The sequence below is a fragment of the Syngnathoides biaculeatus genome, chromosome 6 (assembly GCF_019802595.1).
Source record: "Syngnathoides biaculeatus isolate LvHL_M chromosome 6, ASM1980259v1, whole genome shotgun sequence".
NCBI classification, from domain to species: Eukaryota; Metazoa; Chordata; class Actinopteri; order Syngnathiformes; family Syngnathidae; genus Syngnathoides; species Syngnathoides biaculeatus.
This window is the reverse complement of record NC_084645.1, coordinates 29,839,101-29,853,071: the sequence shown is the minus strand read 5'-3', so window position 1 is coordinate 29,853,071 and position 13,971 is coordinate 29,839,101. Positions and strand designations below refer to the sequence as shown.

Here is a 13,971-nt window from a genome sequence, read left to right as displayed (position 1 = left end):
CCAGGCACAAAAAAAAAAAAAAAGACTGTAAACTTGCTGTCTCATTCACTTTATTGTCTCTTACAAAAAGATGGCACTGAAATGGCGAGACACTGGAAGCATGACGTGATGGGAAAAGATGCGGCCATACAAAATAAAACATAAAAGAGTCATTCCAAAAATAGAATCCGTTAATCTTAACCCATTAAATTAAATTACAGTACATGAAGAATAAAGATCTTCGGGGATGTGGTTGCTATTGACAACAGTAGCTGTGGATTTAAATTAACAAGTTAATAAATACTTTGAATCATTTTCCCTTGCGTTTCAGTGTCAACCATTTTAGGCCCACTTTCATCTAGGGTTGCGAAATTCCAGGATTTAAATATAAATTCTAATATAAATGTATAATATATAAATGTATACTTCCTAAATTCCCCATCTTAAATTCCCATGGAAATTTATCAGAAAATATCCACCTGTTTATAACACTTTTATCCAATGGTGTAAAAAAAAAAAAAAAATAGACCGGACAGTAAGTTGGAATGAGAATAAATGAACAGACACACACACACACACACACACACCCTGTTGGGACCCGTTTAGGATTTAAGATTCAGAGCCTAGGAGGAGTTTACGACTGATGCCCGTTTAACGCTGTTTCACCTCCAGCTCCTGTTGCTCCAGAATCTGAAAGAACAAAGAAAAAAAAAAAGAAACAATCACCACCTTATCACGAGCACAAGTCTTCATTTTGGATGTTGTTCACACACAACGAAAACTGAATGATTTTTGGATTTTGGCCAAGAACAGCATTTGATTGACAGCATTAAGCTTGACCTCCTCTTTCTCCAATCACAACTTCCCTCCTGCTCCTTTTGACACATTTAATAATAAGGTGCAATGAATCGCCGTCCAATCGCAGTCACTTACTCGCACATTTTTCTGTAGGACAAAACTAAACCTATTCCGAATCTCACGTATTTGCATATTTTGCAACTTTTTTTTTGGTAGGGGAGTATCTAGCGCTGAGAGATTTTCTCTATTTGCTCCTGGGTTCAGACCGTATCTAGGTTCACTCTACTCACCTTTGATGGCAGCCTGGGATTGGCTTTTTCTCCTCTCCAGTTCATCCATGGCCTTAGATAGAGAAAAGGAAAAAGGCAAAATGAAATCAAACGTGAAGGCGGACAGCTTCCCGGGGCCAGGGGGATGTTGCGTTTAAGGACCTGCTGAAGGCCGTGCTTCTGAGCATTGAGCTCCTCCTGCTTCTTCTGGAGCTCCTCCCGTTGCTTCTGTAGTTCCAGCCCCTGTTCCACGATTACCTTGCCCTCCTTGGCCAGCTGCTGCTCGTACGCCGCCAGCTCCTCTTCGGTGAACAGCGAGTTTTGCTGCTCCAAGGTCTGGAAGCGGCACATCGATTCGAATAATCAGGCCCTAATCCAGTGAGTGTTCGAAGGAATCGCTGCCTACAGCACTACTGAATTGAAACGTTAGTCATAGCACTTCCAAATCCGAGGCTATAGTCCTCAGTCAGAAAATGGTGGCCTCTCCAGGTCGGGGATGAGATCCTTCCCCAAGTGGAGGAGTTCAAGTAGCTTGGGGTCTTGTTCACGAGTGAGGGAAGAATGGAGCGGGAGATCGACAGACGGATCAGTACAACGTCTGCAGTGATGCGGACTTTGTATCAGTCCGTTGTGGTAAAGAGGGAGCTAAGTCGAAAGGCGAAGCTCTCAAGTTACCAGTCGATCTACGTTCCTGCCCTCACCTATGGGCATGGGCTGTGGGTCGTGACAGAAAGAACAAGATCCCGGATACAAGCAACCGAAATGAGTTTCCTCCGCAGGATGTCCGGGCTCTCCCTTAGCGATAGGGTGAGAAGCTCGGTCATCCGGGAGTGGCTCAGTGTCGAGCCGCTGCTCCTCCGCATTGAGAGGAGCCGGATGAGGTGGCATCTGATTCAGATGCCTCCCGGACACCTCCCCGGTGAAGTGTTCCGGGCATGTCCCACCGGAAAGAGACCCCGAAGACGACCCAGGACACGCAAGAGAGACTATGTCTCTCGGCTGGGTTAGGAACGCCTCGGGATCCCTCCAGAAGAGCTGGAAGAAGTGGCTGGGGAAAGGGAAGTCTGGGTATCCCTCCTGAAGCTAGTTCCCCCGCGACCCGACCCGGAAAAGCGGTAGAGAATGGATGGATGGATGGATGGATGGATGGATGGATAGTCACGACGGTGGTAATTGGAGTGCTAAGTAATTTGTTTTTAGGTGAGGTATCAGTCTTGCTTCTGACTGGCTCGGCAAAGGACTCCTTACCTCCCAGCCTTCCTTTTGTTGGAACTCCTCCTTCTTCGTGGCCGCCATGAATTCGCCGAATGACACCAGTCTGTCTCTGTTGGTATCCACCTGAACGCATCGTGAGTGCTCATTGTTTAAAACCCCTCTCGGCTCCCGCTACACACTTCAGTTTCCACATTTTGTTACGTTACAGCCTTCCCAGATTTGTATCAGGCTGTTACGGAACCAAATGTGGGAAAGTGAAGCGCTGTAAATACTTTGCGAGTGCACTGCGTCTCTGAATAATGAATCCCACGACCTCGGTCATCACGTGCTCTCGCATGCGTAGCCGCTCCTCCTCCATCTCCACCATGTCATCTTCTTCGTTCTGAGAGTTGTAGACCTTCTCCAGCTTGAACACATTACAATCAATACCGTCGTTTCTCGAAAATAATGTGCAGATTTTTCCAAACATATTTTCAAAAAGTTAATAGTAATAATATTTTTAGGATCAATGTTCATGAATTCAGGAGACACCAGAACTGGACCAAGTCACCAAAGGTGGCTACGATGGATCTTTTTCAGATTGGAGATGAGTCAGATGCTTCTTTTGAAGTCTTGCCCAAGGATGTGTAATGTAGAGGATAAATTACAATATGCAAAACGTTTCATGCACAAATATTTATGCAAAAAATGTTTAAGTCAGTGTTAAGTATTTTATATTTTTAAGACCGTAATATGTGTTATCAACAGTATTAAAATGTTGTGCCATCATTGAGCAATTATTTTAGTTAGGTTGACGGATTCTGTTGTGACAATTACAGGGACCAGGACAAGCGTGTCCTGTGGCCTGTTCCGAGATTATATTACGGCTACATCAGCATGTACACAATGATTATTATTTATGATTGCTGTAGAAAAATGATAACTAAAAATCTAACAAACAGATCAACAGATAATTCCCAATATTTTGAGCATATGTGTAGCAGCAAATTGGTGGTGCACATTGCACGTTTGGTAGAAGGCTTCAACTTTCGGGGTGCGTATTATACTCGAGAAATTACAGTATTTGTAAGTATTGGATTTTTTTACCATTCCTGATAAAAATATAGTTCTCACATTCAAAATATTACAGTTGAGAGAACCTCTAGATGTGTAATCATACATTTATTTGAGCAAAAACATTTATCAAACCATCCAGTATTATGAAGCACTTCGATGAAGACACTTTTTTTTACCCTTTGCGTTTGATATTTTGATTGATTAGCACGACCAACGCGATTTTGCTTTAAAGAACGTCTACAAAGTGCTGTATTAACCATTAGAGAAACAAACAACCCCAACTCTACGGCGGTTGATGTCCTACCTCTTTCGTGAAGAGGGCCTCCAGCTCGTTCTCGTCAAAGAAACCATCGCCATTGGTGTCTGCGCACACATTCCAAATATGAATATTGTACGTACAATACAGATTTATTTGTGTTAAATGCGGTCCAGGTTACCGTGCATTTTGAAAAAGGTCTTCGGATCAAAGTCGTTTGGGTCGAGACCGTCGGACTCCTCCCACACCTCCTTCAGCTGGTCTTCACTTCCCTACACACACAGACAAACAAATCTCAGGTCCGTGCTAAAGCAAAATGTTGGTTGGCCCAAATGAGAGACTTAATTAGCAATATTGTCTTATTTTGCCAAAGGACCAACTATTTATTTTTGAGGGTACCTAAAGATTTACCATGTACATATGTTTGTTTGTTTTTTTAATCTATATACTAATATGTAAAATAAAAATTAAAAAAATCAATGTTTTAAACAATCAGTGTGCATACAACTTGAGGGAAAAAAATTTGGGAATAAGGCTCTAACATTGTGGGTGCAATGTAGCATAATTTCCGGCCTCTAAGCCGCGACTTTTTTCACACACTAAACCCTGCAGTTTATGCGGTGATGCAACTAATTTGTGCATTTTTTCCTAACAGCCGCAAGGGGACACTCGAGTGGAAAAGGTTAGAGTGAGACCTGTGGAATATATGTGCTGAGGAAGTGACTTTTACCGGTCCGGCCCTGTTAGCGCTGTGCTAGCCTGTTACTGTGTGTCTCAGTGATTTTTACCGGTATGTTTTTTTGAACCGGCCCCTGTTAGCGTGGTGCTAGCATTAGCATTAGCACAGCGCACGAGTGTTAGTGTGGCGGCGCTAGCGTTAAACTCTGTGTATCGTCTTTCTTTGTAAATATATCGTGTTTCAATGGGGGCACTTGCGGCTTTTACACAGCTACGGCGTATGTATGTACCAAATGGTATTTCCTTTACAAATGTACTGGGTGAGGCTTATAACCAGGTGCGCTCTGTAGGGCGGGAATTACGGTACTGTATGTTGGCGTGCAACGTGTTAGCATGCTAGCATTCCAGCAATTCGTATTCTTCGAAAAAGGGCCTCACCACATTGCACATTGTAAAATCCTTTTCAATTACTCTCAGCTCTTTCTCTGTTCAGGTTTTGATCTTGCCATATGTTAGCATTCTGGCCATTTTGATTTTAAATAGTACCCAACTGTAAGGCACAGCGTAAAATGCTCATCAATCCTTTGAGTGTTTCTATCTTTCTATACGTTAGAACACCAAATTTTAGCATTTTACATTTTTAAAAAATCTTACCTGGCTACAGAGCTGTGTGAATGCTCTCTCTACCCAGTGGCTCATCAACTTAACTGTCATTTGAAATCATCATATAATGCTTTCACGCTGGCTCTTTCAATTGTTCCTTTTTCCCCCCGAAAAGATAAATTCAAAAGTATTGTAATAAAAAAAAATCAATACGCAAGTAAAGTACAAAGGCCTGAAAAAGCTACTGAATTTGGACACTCCTGCCGGCTTACCGGGTGGTTGACCTTGGCGTGGTCGGCGTGCTTCTTCCTCATCTCCTCGTAGCGCTCCTCTTCCTTCTTGCGTTCCTCCTCTGTCATGACCTTCAGCTTCTCCCGCCTTTCGTGCTCCTTCATCATCTCGTAGCGCTTGAACTCATCGTGGCGCTCCTTGTCGAAGTGTTCCAGGTCCTTAGTGGCCTGTCGGGGTGACCTGTCTATATCGCTCATCCATGACATATGAACATACATACATTTATGTGCATCCTTTTTATTGAGGCTAAATACCGATTTGATGAGGCGGTCCAGATCGTCTGGCTCAAACGAGTGCGGGTTGTCTTGGTTGAGGTGCTCAAACTGTTTAAGCAAGGCCTTGTGGTCCACTTTCCATCCTGCAAGGACAAGACACTTCCTAAGATTTGTCATTCAGGAGATTTTGCTGTCGCCGGAACAGATTCAAGACACCCTTTCCCCACAGCAAAGTCCAAGTCTGTGGACGGAGCTGAAAATGGTATTCCGTTTAAAAGCCCTCTCGAAATGAACTTGAAACCATCAAAATGAATAAGTTGATAGTCTCCAGAGTGCACTCTAGATGCACTGATGCAAGACACTTTATGGCCAATGAGACAACGCACCCACAGAACATAAAAGACACTATTCAACGTTTCACAGAAGTTATAAAGTGCTACCAACCACATTTCTGTTCCTCTATTATTTCCAGTCCACTCTTTACACAACAATGTAAAGAAGTAAAGTAGGACCGTAATTTCCAGCCGACAAGCCGCGACTTTCTTCACACTCTTTGAACCCTCCGGTTTATGCGGTGATGCGGCTAATTTGTGCATTTTTCCTAACGGCCGCGAGGGGGCACTCGAGCGGAAAAAGTAAGATTGAGACCGAATATATGTGCCGAGGAAGTGACTTTTACCGCTCCAGGCCTGTTAGCGCTGCGCTAGCATGTTACTGCCGTGTCTCAGTGATTTTTACCAGCAGGTTTTTTTTTTTTTTTTTAAACCGGCCCTGTTAGCACGGCAGCGCTAGCATTAGCCGTAGCACTCGGCGGCGCTAGCATTAAACTCTGTGTACCGTCTTTCTTTGTAAATATCTCGTGTTGCAATGTGGGCACTTGCAGCTTTTACACGGCTGCGGCCTACGTATGTACCAAATGGTATTTCCTTTACAAATGTACTGGGTGAGGCTTATAACCAGGTGCGCTCCGTAGGCCGGGAATTACGGTATTTGTAATCCAACTTCAAATGTACGCGGTGAAGGGTTATTTAAAGACTTTTTGCTTGAAATATATTACGCGGATGCTGCGCGGGGCTTTGCTATGTTCTAAAAGAAAGAAAAAGCATTGCATATGAAGCAAAGGTTGTCGGCCAACTTGTTTGTGTTAAGTGTTGTGTGACAGGAAAGACACAACCACAGGTAACGGTTTTCCCCAGCTGCGAAAGGTCAACAGTGCAAAGGGCAGTCAGAGTGCATCAACTGACAGACAACTTCTGCAAAGTGCGGTCAGGCTTCGAACGAAGAACCAGACGATAGACACCGCAAATGCATCACAACACCCAGATGGGAGGAGAACGGAGTCAGCCAATTAATATGCATTTTGATTTAGGAAAATGAATATTCATGATGTGTTTCTATATAACTGGGCAACCCGGATGAGTGTGTTGTCTCTTGATGGTCACAAGGACACACGTGTTTTGTGTCAGGGCCCCGGGACCCAGACGTCTGTATTAGTTTTATTGTTGGGAATAAAACTTTGGGTGATTTGATCCAATTGGTCTCTTCTCTCTGCCAGAACGGACACGCCAAATTGTTAGGTACATGGTGAGGAAGTAGGTAGAGGTCGTGAAAAATTAATTTTTGGAGTCAGATTAAGAAAAAAGGTGAAATCCTAACAGCAGTGACTATCGACCCATATTCAAAAGTAACGCCTCATCTGACATTTCAACAGCCAATCTACGTTGTGACATCACGTCTCGTCCAATAGTGAGTGCACAGGCCAAAAGGTCGCCATAACAACACACTGTACCGTTACCTTCCCCCGCCCCGATGTCCAGTTTGGCTTTGATGAGCATTCGCAGCCGGTTCATCTCCTCCCTCTTCAGCTCGTCCAGTTTGGTGCGCAGATTGTGTTGGACAAAGTTCAGCTCTTTGGCAAGTTTGCCGTTCTGTGAGTTAACACAAGAGTTCAGGGGCACAACGAGTATGTGAGTCAACTGTTTTTTTTTTGTTTGTTTTTTTTGTTTGTTTTTTTTGTCCCCATAGACTTTACCTTGATGTCTTCTATGTTTGTGTTTTGTAACTTCTCCCAAAAGTGCGGGTCTTTCTCCAGGTACTCGACGACCTCCTGGAGATAGCGGTCATAGTGTAGCCCGGTGCCCTGAGAGAAGAACCAAATGGACCGCATTACAATTGCTAACCTAGATACACAGCACGTATCACCGCCGATGGACAGTGTAACCTCCAAAGTCCAACGCCAACAATTCTGTGAAGTTGTTCTAATTCCAAGCAAAGTTTTCCCCATGGGATTTTGAAGGACTCCAAGTATCTCCTCGCTCATATGAAGTACATCTGGGATAATGGGGAGTCCTGTGGTTGTTATCACGACAACCAGGAAGCACAGCCCGAGGTTCGAGCAAGGATAAAATTATTTTTACTCTTGAACGCAGCACTTCGTACACAACACTGTGTGTATGTGGCGTATAGAAACGTCACCAAACATAAATCGCCCTGACACAAATACGTACATCTTTTCAAATGCTAACCTGTTAGTGAGCTCTAATCTGCACACCTACTGTAATTTCCTGCCAACGGGCCGCGACGTTTTTCACACGCTTTCAACCCTGCGGTTTATGCGGTGATGCGGCTAATTTGTGCACTTTTTCCTAACGGCCGCAAGGGGGGCACTCGAATGGAAAAGGTAAGAATGAGACCGGTGGAATATATGTGCAGAGGAAGTGACTTTTACCGGCCCTGTTAGCGCTGAGCTAGCATGTTGCTGTCGTGTCTCAGTGATATTTACCGGTAAATTTTACAGTATTTTAACCAGCCTTGTTAGAGTTAGCACTAGCGCCGCGCTAGCATTAAACTCTCTCTATGTACCATCTTTCTTTCTGTAAATATCTTGTGTTTGAATGTGGGTTTCAATGTGGGCACTTGCGGCGGATGTATGTACCAAATGGTATTTCTTTGACAAATCTACTCGATGAGGCTTGTAACCAGGTGCGCTCTGCAGGCCGGGAATTACGGTAATCAAACTCAACGCAGCCCTGGTTACCTGTTGGCTTTGACGTCATACCAGATGTGTTGCAAAAAAACTATGCGGGGTCTGGCTGTTTCTGCCTCTGCATGACAGCGTTTCTAGACATTGTAGCCAAAGGCCGTGACTTGAAATCGGGTCATAATCTTCACCCAACCGAGCTGAACGTGTCATGGAGCAGAGAAACTGGGTGGGGCCGCCGTTATGTAAATTAGTCTCATTGCTTAGTAAAACGTTAGCGGAAGTGCAGAAGGGCTCACTCCCGTTTAGTTCCGAAATGGGCTGGCAAATAAAAAATTGACTTGGTTGCGCATTTTCCTCATTCATATAGTTTGTATGTTTTTTTTATTTTTTTTTTTATAAAGTGCGCTTTGTGACTCACTGGAGTTTTTGGGGCACTTTGTTCTTCCTCTTTGGCGGTTGTGTTCTCCTTGCTCTGGTCCACAGCAATGGGCAGCGAGTGAACGCACAGCCACAGACTGAGCAGAAGCTGAGCGCAAAGGGCCAGCGCTTTACCTCGCACCGTCGCCATCTGCGTTGGAACATAGAAACGTGTCCTTTTAGGATAATTATTAACAAATATAATGCAGACGATAATGGGAAGGGCGGCACGGTGACGCAGCTGTAGAGCGCTGGCCTCAGTTCTCAGGATCGGGGATCCAATCCCGCCCACTCATGTGTGGAGTTTGCATGTTCCCCCCGTGTTTGCGTGGGTTTTCTCCGGGCACTCCGGTTTCTTCCCACATCCCCAAAACATGCATTCATTGGAGACGCTAAAATGCCCCGAGCTGTCTCTACGTATCCTGCGATTGGCTGCCAAGCAGTTCAGGTTGTACCCCACCTCCTGCCCGATGACAGGTGGGATCGGCTCCGGCACTCCCGCGACTCTCCTGAGGATAAGCGGCTCAGAAAATTGATGGATATTGGGAAGAAACAGCCCTACGACGGCTTGTGCCAGGCGTGTGGCATATAGTTTAAAAACCTTGAGGCTTTAGTTGCTCCCAAAAATGCCACAACAAGTTATTTAGCAAAGGCCGTGAATACTTATGTACATTTGATTCTTCGCGTTTTGTTTTTTATGAGGTGTGTACGATTTTGAGCGAAATTTTAATGTTTTTGAATAGCATTTTGTAACAACGCTTTAACTGTGTAACATATGTGGAGAAATTTAAAGTGGTGTAAATATTTACCAGATGCACTGTACAGTTTTGGAAGGTTTAAACCTTTTTTAAAACATCGCATCTATCAGATAGTTATGATTTTGGGTTATAAAGGCGTTGAACCATCAACTCTGTTTATACAGAAACGAGTTCCATCTGTTGCCTGTTGAAGCAATTCCCCTATCCAGATAAAAGCACCAAAAACAAGCGTCAACCCGTAGATTATGATAATAATAATAGACAGTTGGGCTAAATGAAGGCTCATTCATCATACTTACTCACTTCCAGATGTACTTGTGACTTTTTTGAACGAGCGTCTCGCTAGCTTAGCCTGTTGATGTTTACAGCCGCCACCTGCCGCCTGCCACCAATTCAAGCCGCTCGTGGCATCCACCTCCTAGCGGGCGGAGGTCGCCATGGTGACGCTCCGCCCACGCCCCCACCCCATTGGGCGCTGCGGTCGCCTTAAATGCTGATTGGACTGCTCGGCCGTCAATTAGGCTGCCGGCGAGCTGATTAAGCAGACCGTACGTGGCGCTCCGTCAACCACCGAGAGGGCGGAGTCAGCGCGTTTTCGTGACATTTCCAAAAAATTGCAATCATTTGAATGATTTTTTTTTTTTTAGATGCCCCGCTGATAGCATGCATTTGTGCTGGATAATGTGAGGGGTGCACGGCAGGTAGGGTTGGACACAAGTTGTATTCATTTTTTTCGAGTCTTGTACAATATGTAAGTTAAACTATTTATTTGAGTGGATTTATTTTACTTTTTATATATACTAAAGAGGTCTTCACATTATTCTGTGCATTATATTATATTGCATTTAATTTTCAAGTGTGTTCATGACAACTTGTTTGATGTGAACTAAACTAGTAAAATGAATAAATAATTACATTCAAATAGATGGTATAGCCCAACTGGTTAGGCCACAGGTGTCAAACTGAAGCTCCGGGGGCCAGATCTGGCCCGCCACATGATTTTACCCGTGAAGGCAAATAATATGTATCAACTTCCATGATTTTTGTTCAAATCTGTAGCATCCATCCATTTTCTCTGAAGCTTATCCTCACGAGGGTCACGGGAGTCCCAGCTCCCAGCTGTCAACGGGCAGGAGGCGGGGTACACTCTGAACTGGAATTGTCATTTCATAAATGATCATTTTGGGATGTTGCGACCATTTTTGTGTTATAAAATGTCAAAAATAGTTAAAAACCCATAACCCTTGATTTCTGATTACAAAAGTAGTTCATAAATTTGTAAATATTATGAGGCGGTTTAAGATTTTTATGGTTTCACAGTCGTAACGGCCCTCTGAGGGAAACCGCAACTACAAAGTGGCCCGTGACAAAAATGAGTTTCAAACCCCGAGGTTAGACCACGAGCCTCACATTTCTGAGGATCCAGGTTCAGTCCCGACCCCGCCTGTGTGGAGTTTGCAGGTTCTCCCCATGCCTGTGTGGCTTTTCTCCGTGCACTGCGATTTCCTCTCACATCCCCCCAAAAGTGGATTAATTAGGGATCTAAATTGACCTTAGGTGTGACTGTTTGTCTCCATGTGCCCTGCGATTGGCTGGCAACCAGTTCAGGGTGTACCCTGCCTCCTACTAGCTGGGATAGGCGCCAGCACCATTGCGACCCTTGTGAGGATAAGTGACTTGGACATAGGAATGAATGAATGAATAAATTCAGGTGCATAAGCCTTGTCAAACTCTAAAAAATAAAATGCGTTATTACAAGGGCTGCAACTAACAATTATTTTTCATCATTGATTGAGCTGTTGATTTTTTTTGACTATTTTAAGATGCCTCTGAACCAGTTCAGGGTGTAGTTCGCCTTTCGCAGGAAGCTCCCTGGGATAGGCTGCAGCTTTCCCGCAACCCTTGTGAGGATAGGCAGCTTGGATAATGATATGACATGACAATGTTTTTTAATAAATAATCAATTTTCAAAACACTCGTGATTGATAATTGATCGTTAAGTGATTCATCTTTTCACTTGTTTTTTTCTTGCGTATACTTTTCTTTGTGGCGGCACGGTGGATCAGTTGGAAAGCATTGGCCTTGCAGTTTTGAGGTCCTGGGTTCAATCCCAGACCCGCCTGTGTAGAGTTTGCATGTTCTCCCCATGCCTGCGCGGCGGGTTTTCTCCAGGCACTCCGGTTTCCTCCCAGATCCCCCCCAAAAAACACGCAACATTAATTGGTGGCACTAAATTGCCCCAAGGTGTGATTGTGGACGCGCCCTTTTGTCTCTATGTGCCCTGTGATTGGCTGGCAACCAGTTCAAGGTGTACCTCGCCTACTGCCCGTTGACAGCTGGGATAGGCTCCAGCACTCCCCGCGACCCTCGTGAGGATAAGCGGCTAAGAAAATGGATGGATGGATATTTTTCATTGTATTCATTTTCAGTGTTTTGGATGGTATATGATAAATAAATATTTTGACTGCCATTTAAACAATGAAAAAAAAAACCTCAAGACTGTACATAAAATTATTCCTGTATGAACAGTGTCTGTGGGTGTTAATTCATTTAATCAGATTTATTTAACAGTCTTTTGTATCTTATTGTATTTTTTTGTATGTCAGATTTAATTATTTGTTTACTTCAAAATGTCTGTATATGTCAAACCAAAGCATTTCAGGTTATCTTTTTGTGTAAATCATTGTATAGCCACCGCAATATTTGAAAAAAGTTGCACCAAAATACGTAGTAATAAATTTGTCAAAATAAATAAATTACAAATTGCGGAAGTTGTCGTAATGACGTTTATGAGGTGATCACACAATCTCGAAGTTGTTCGCAAGATGGCGCCCCTTCCCGCTGTCATATTCATAGCCTCCATCATCGAGTTCGCCCACATCCACCCCCCTAAAAAAAAAAGTCTTCGTCCAACCTCCACAGGAACTGACGTCTCCGCCGTGCAAAGTGGATGGAAAAAAAAATGCAGCTGCGGGACAAAAATGGCTCCAAACACCGCATCGCTAAAAGGTAAGAAAGTGACATATTCCCCCCGCTCACAAAATTTCCTCCTTGTCGAAACTTTTTTTTATAAAAATAAATTTATAATTTTTCTTCGCCTCGAATTCGCGGCACATCCACCGGACTGAAAGCGGCCGCTTCCCGTCTGACAAAAAAAACCTGCTTTTCTTCCTTGTTGTGGGAGCGAAGCGCTCAAATCGCGACTACTTTTTAAATCATTTAAATATAACTCACGCCGACCACATCGTCATCTTATTAGCATTAATGTTAAGGGAATCAAACCGCGTGTTGGCTTTAAATGTGTATTCAAACCTGGCTTTCTCTCTTTATTTTGTTAGCGGCTAACTTAGCAGCCAACTCAAAGTTGGAGTTGGAAGCTCTTCGAAAACGAGTGTTGACATTTGCAAAACTCGCCGGCGGATTAAAAATGCCTCTTTAGTTAACTTATTTTTGATGTTTTAGCAAATTAGTCGTGCCTGATGTCAGGATTTAGTATACGGCTGAACAACAACAACAAAAAAAAAACACAAAACAAGTGAGTGCATATTTTTTTTTACCTCCAAACTAGCTTCTTTCTGCTTTAAAATGTTGATTAAAAAATTGTAAATTTGTGTCATCGTCGGTCCCTGCTGCTTTGGATGTGGTGACAGCTAAATCCTAACTTTGAGAATGGCCCAATGTATTACTATAATAAAAAAATAGTTGAGTTTTTTTTTTTTTAATACTGCGTATGGGAAACTACTGTCCTGAATTGGACACTTTCTGTACATTAATAAAGGGGAAATCCAGTGGTTTGCATGAACAATGTATCCAATAGGTCATGCAATATGTACTCTATTTTGACAATGTGATGCTAAATCCTCTCATTTAATTGTGTTTTGAGAAGATTTTTATCGACAATGACAAATTTTTAGGGGCGCTGCCATTTTCACGAGTCACATGATAAACGTGGGCATATGTGGCGTGTACCGTGCCGTTCCAAACGCTCGATTACATGGGACACCATTATTCCCAGCGCTGATTTTTCAGACTTATCCTCATCTGATGAAGAAATAGCAATAGCAGTTGATCGAGAAGATGGAGGAATACTTCCATACAGATTTGAACCTCTGCGTGTAATTAATGTTGAATATTCAGATGGTTCTTCGGGCAGAATGACGCGGATTCTGACTACTCGGAGGCCTACGCGTGACATAAGTCCGTAAACAAAGGCCCCCGGGAACTCCGGACTGGCAGCCCCGGATGGTTCTTTGAACAGGAATGATGCGGAGTCTGACGAGCGAGCTCGGTGGCGGGCCACGAGCCGAGCTTTCAGGTTGCGGAGGCCTTTCGCCGAGATTCGGTGGTGGCGGAGGCCTTTAGCCTAGCTTGGGCGTCAAGCTCCAGCGGAGGCTGCGAGCGACCTTCTTGGCTGCTGAGACCGTGAGCCCTGGACGCCAAAGCTAGGCTAAAG

The 13,971-nt window shown here is 43.8% G+C and overlaps 2 protein-coding genes across 4 annotated transcripts in view; one reads left to right on the top strand and one right to left on the bottom strand.

The window, feature by feature from the left end:
• Positions 1–33: 33 nt before the first annotated feature.
• On the bottom strand, positions 34–9,970 carry LOC133502033 (nucleobindin-2-like). Of its 3 annotated transcripts, none has more exons than XM_061822354.1 (13): positions 9,818–9,970; positions 8,762–8,911; positions 7,393–7,500; positions 7,150–7,288; positions 5,400–5,503; positions 5,127–5,312; positions 3,755–3,845; positions 3,622–3,680; positions 2,575–2,667; positions 2,295–2,384; positions 1,209–1,382; positions 1,068–1,119; positions 34–669 (listed from the first exon to the last, which is right to left on the bottom strand). In XM_061822354.1, exons 2-13 carry the CDS (start codon positions 8,909–8,911, stop codon positions 614–616), a joined length of 1,302 nt encoding a protein of 433 aa, XP_061678338.1. In that variant the 5' UTR covers positions 9,818–9,970; the 3' UTR covers positions 34–613. The 3 variants fall into 3 exon arrangements, with proteins under 3 accessions (XP_061678338.1, XP_061678339.1, XP_061678340.1); XM_061822355.1 differs by having other exon boundaries at positions 9,822–9,970; XM_061822356.1 differs by having other exon boundaries at positions 7,156–7,288; positions 9,818–9,969.
• A 2,399-nt stretch (positions 9,971–12,369) lies between these two features.
• The window catches only part of pik3c2a (phosphatidylinositol-4-phosphate 3-kinase, catalytic subunit type 2 alpha), a 40,657-nt gene continuing 39,055 nt past the window's right edge, over positions 12,370–13,971 (top strand). The window contains exon 1 of the mRNA XM_061822155.1: positions 12,370–12,527. The gene's annotated coding sequence lies outside the window, so the exon portion shown is untranslated. The remainder of the gene's footprint in view (positions 12,528–13,971) is intronic.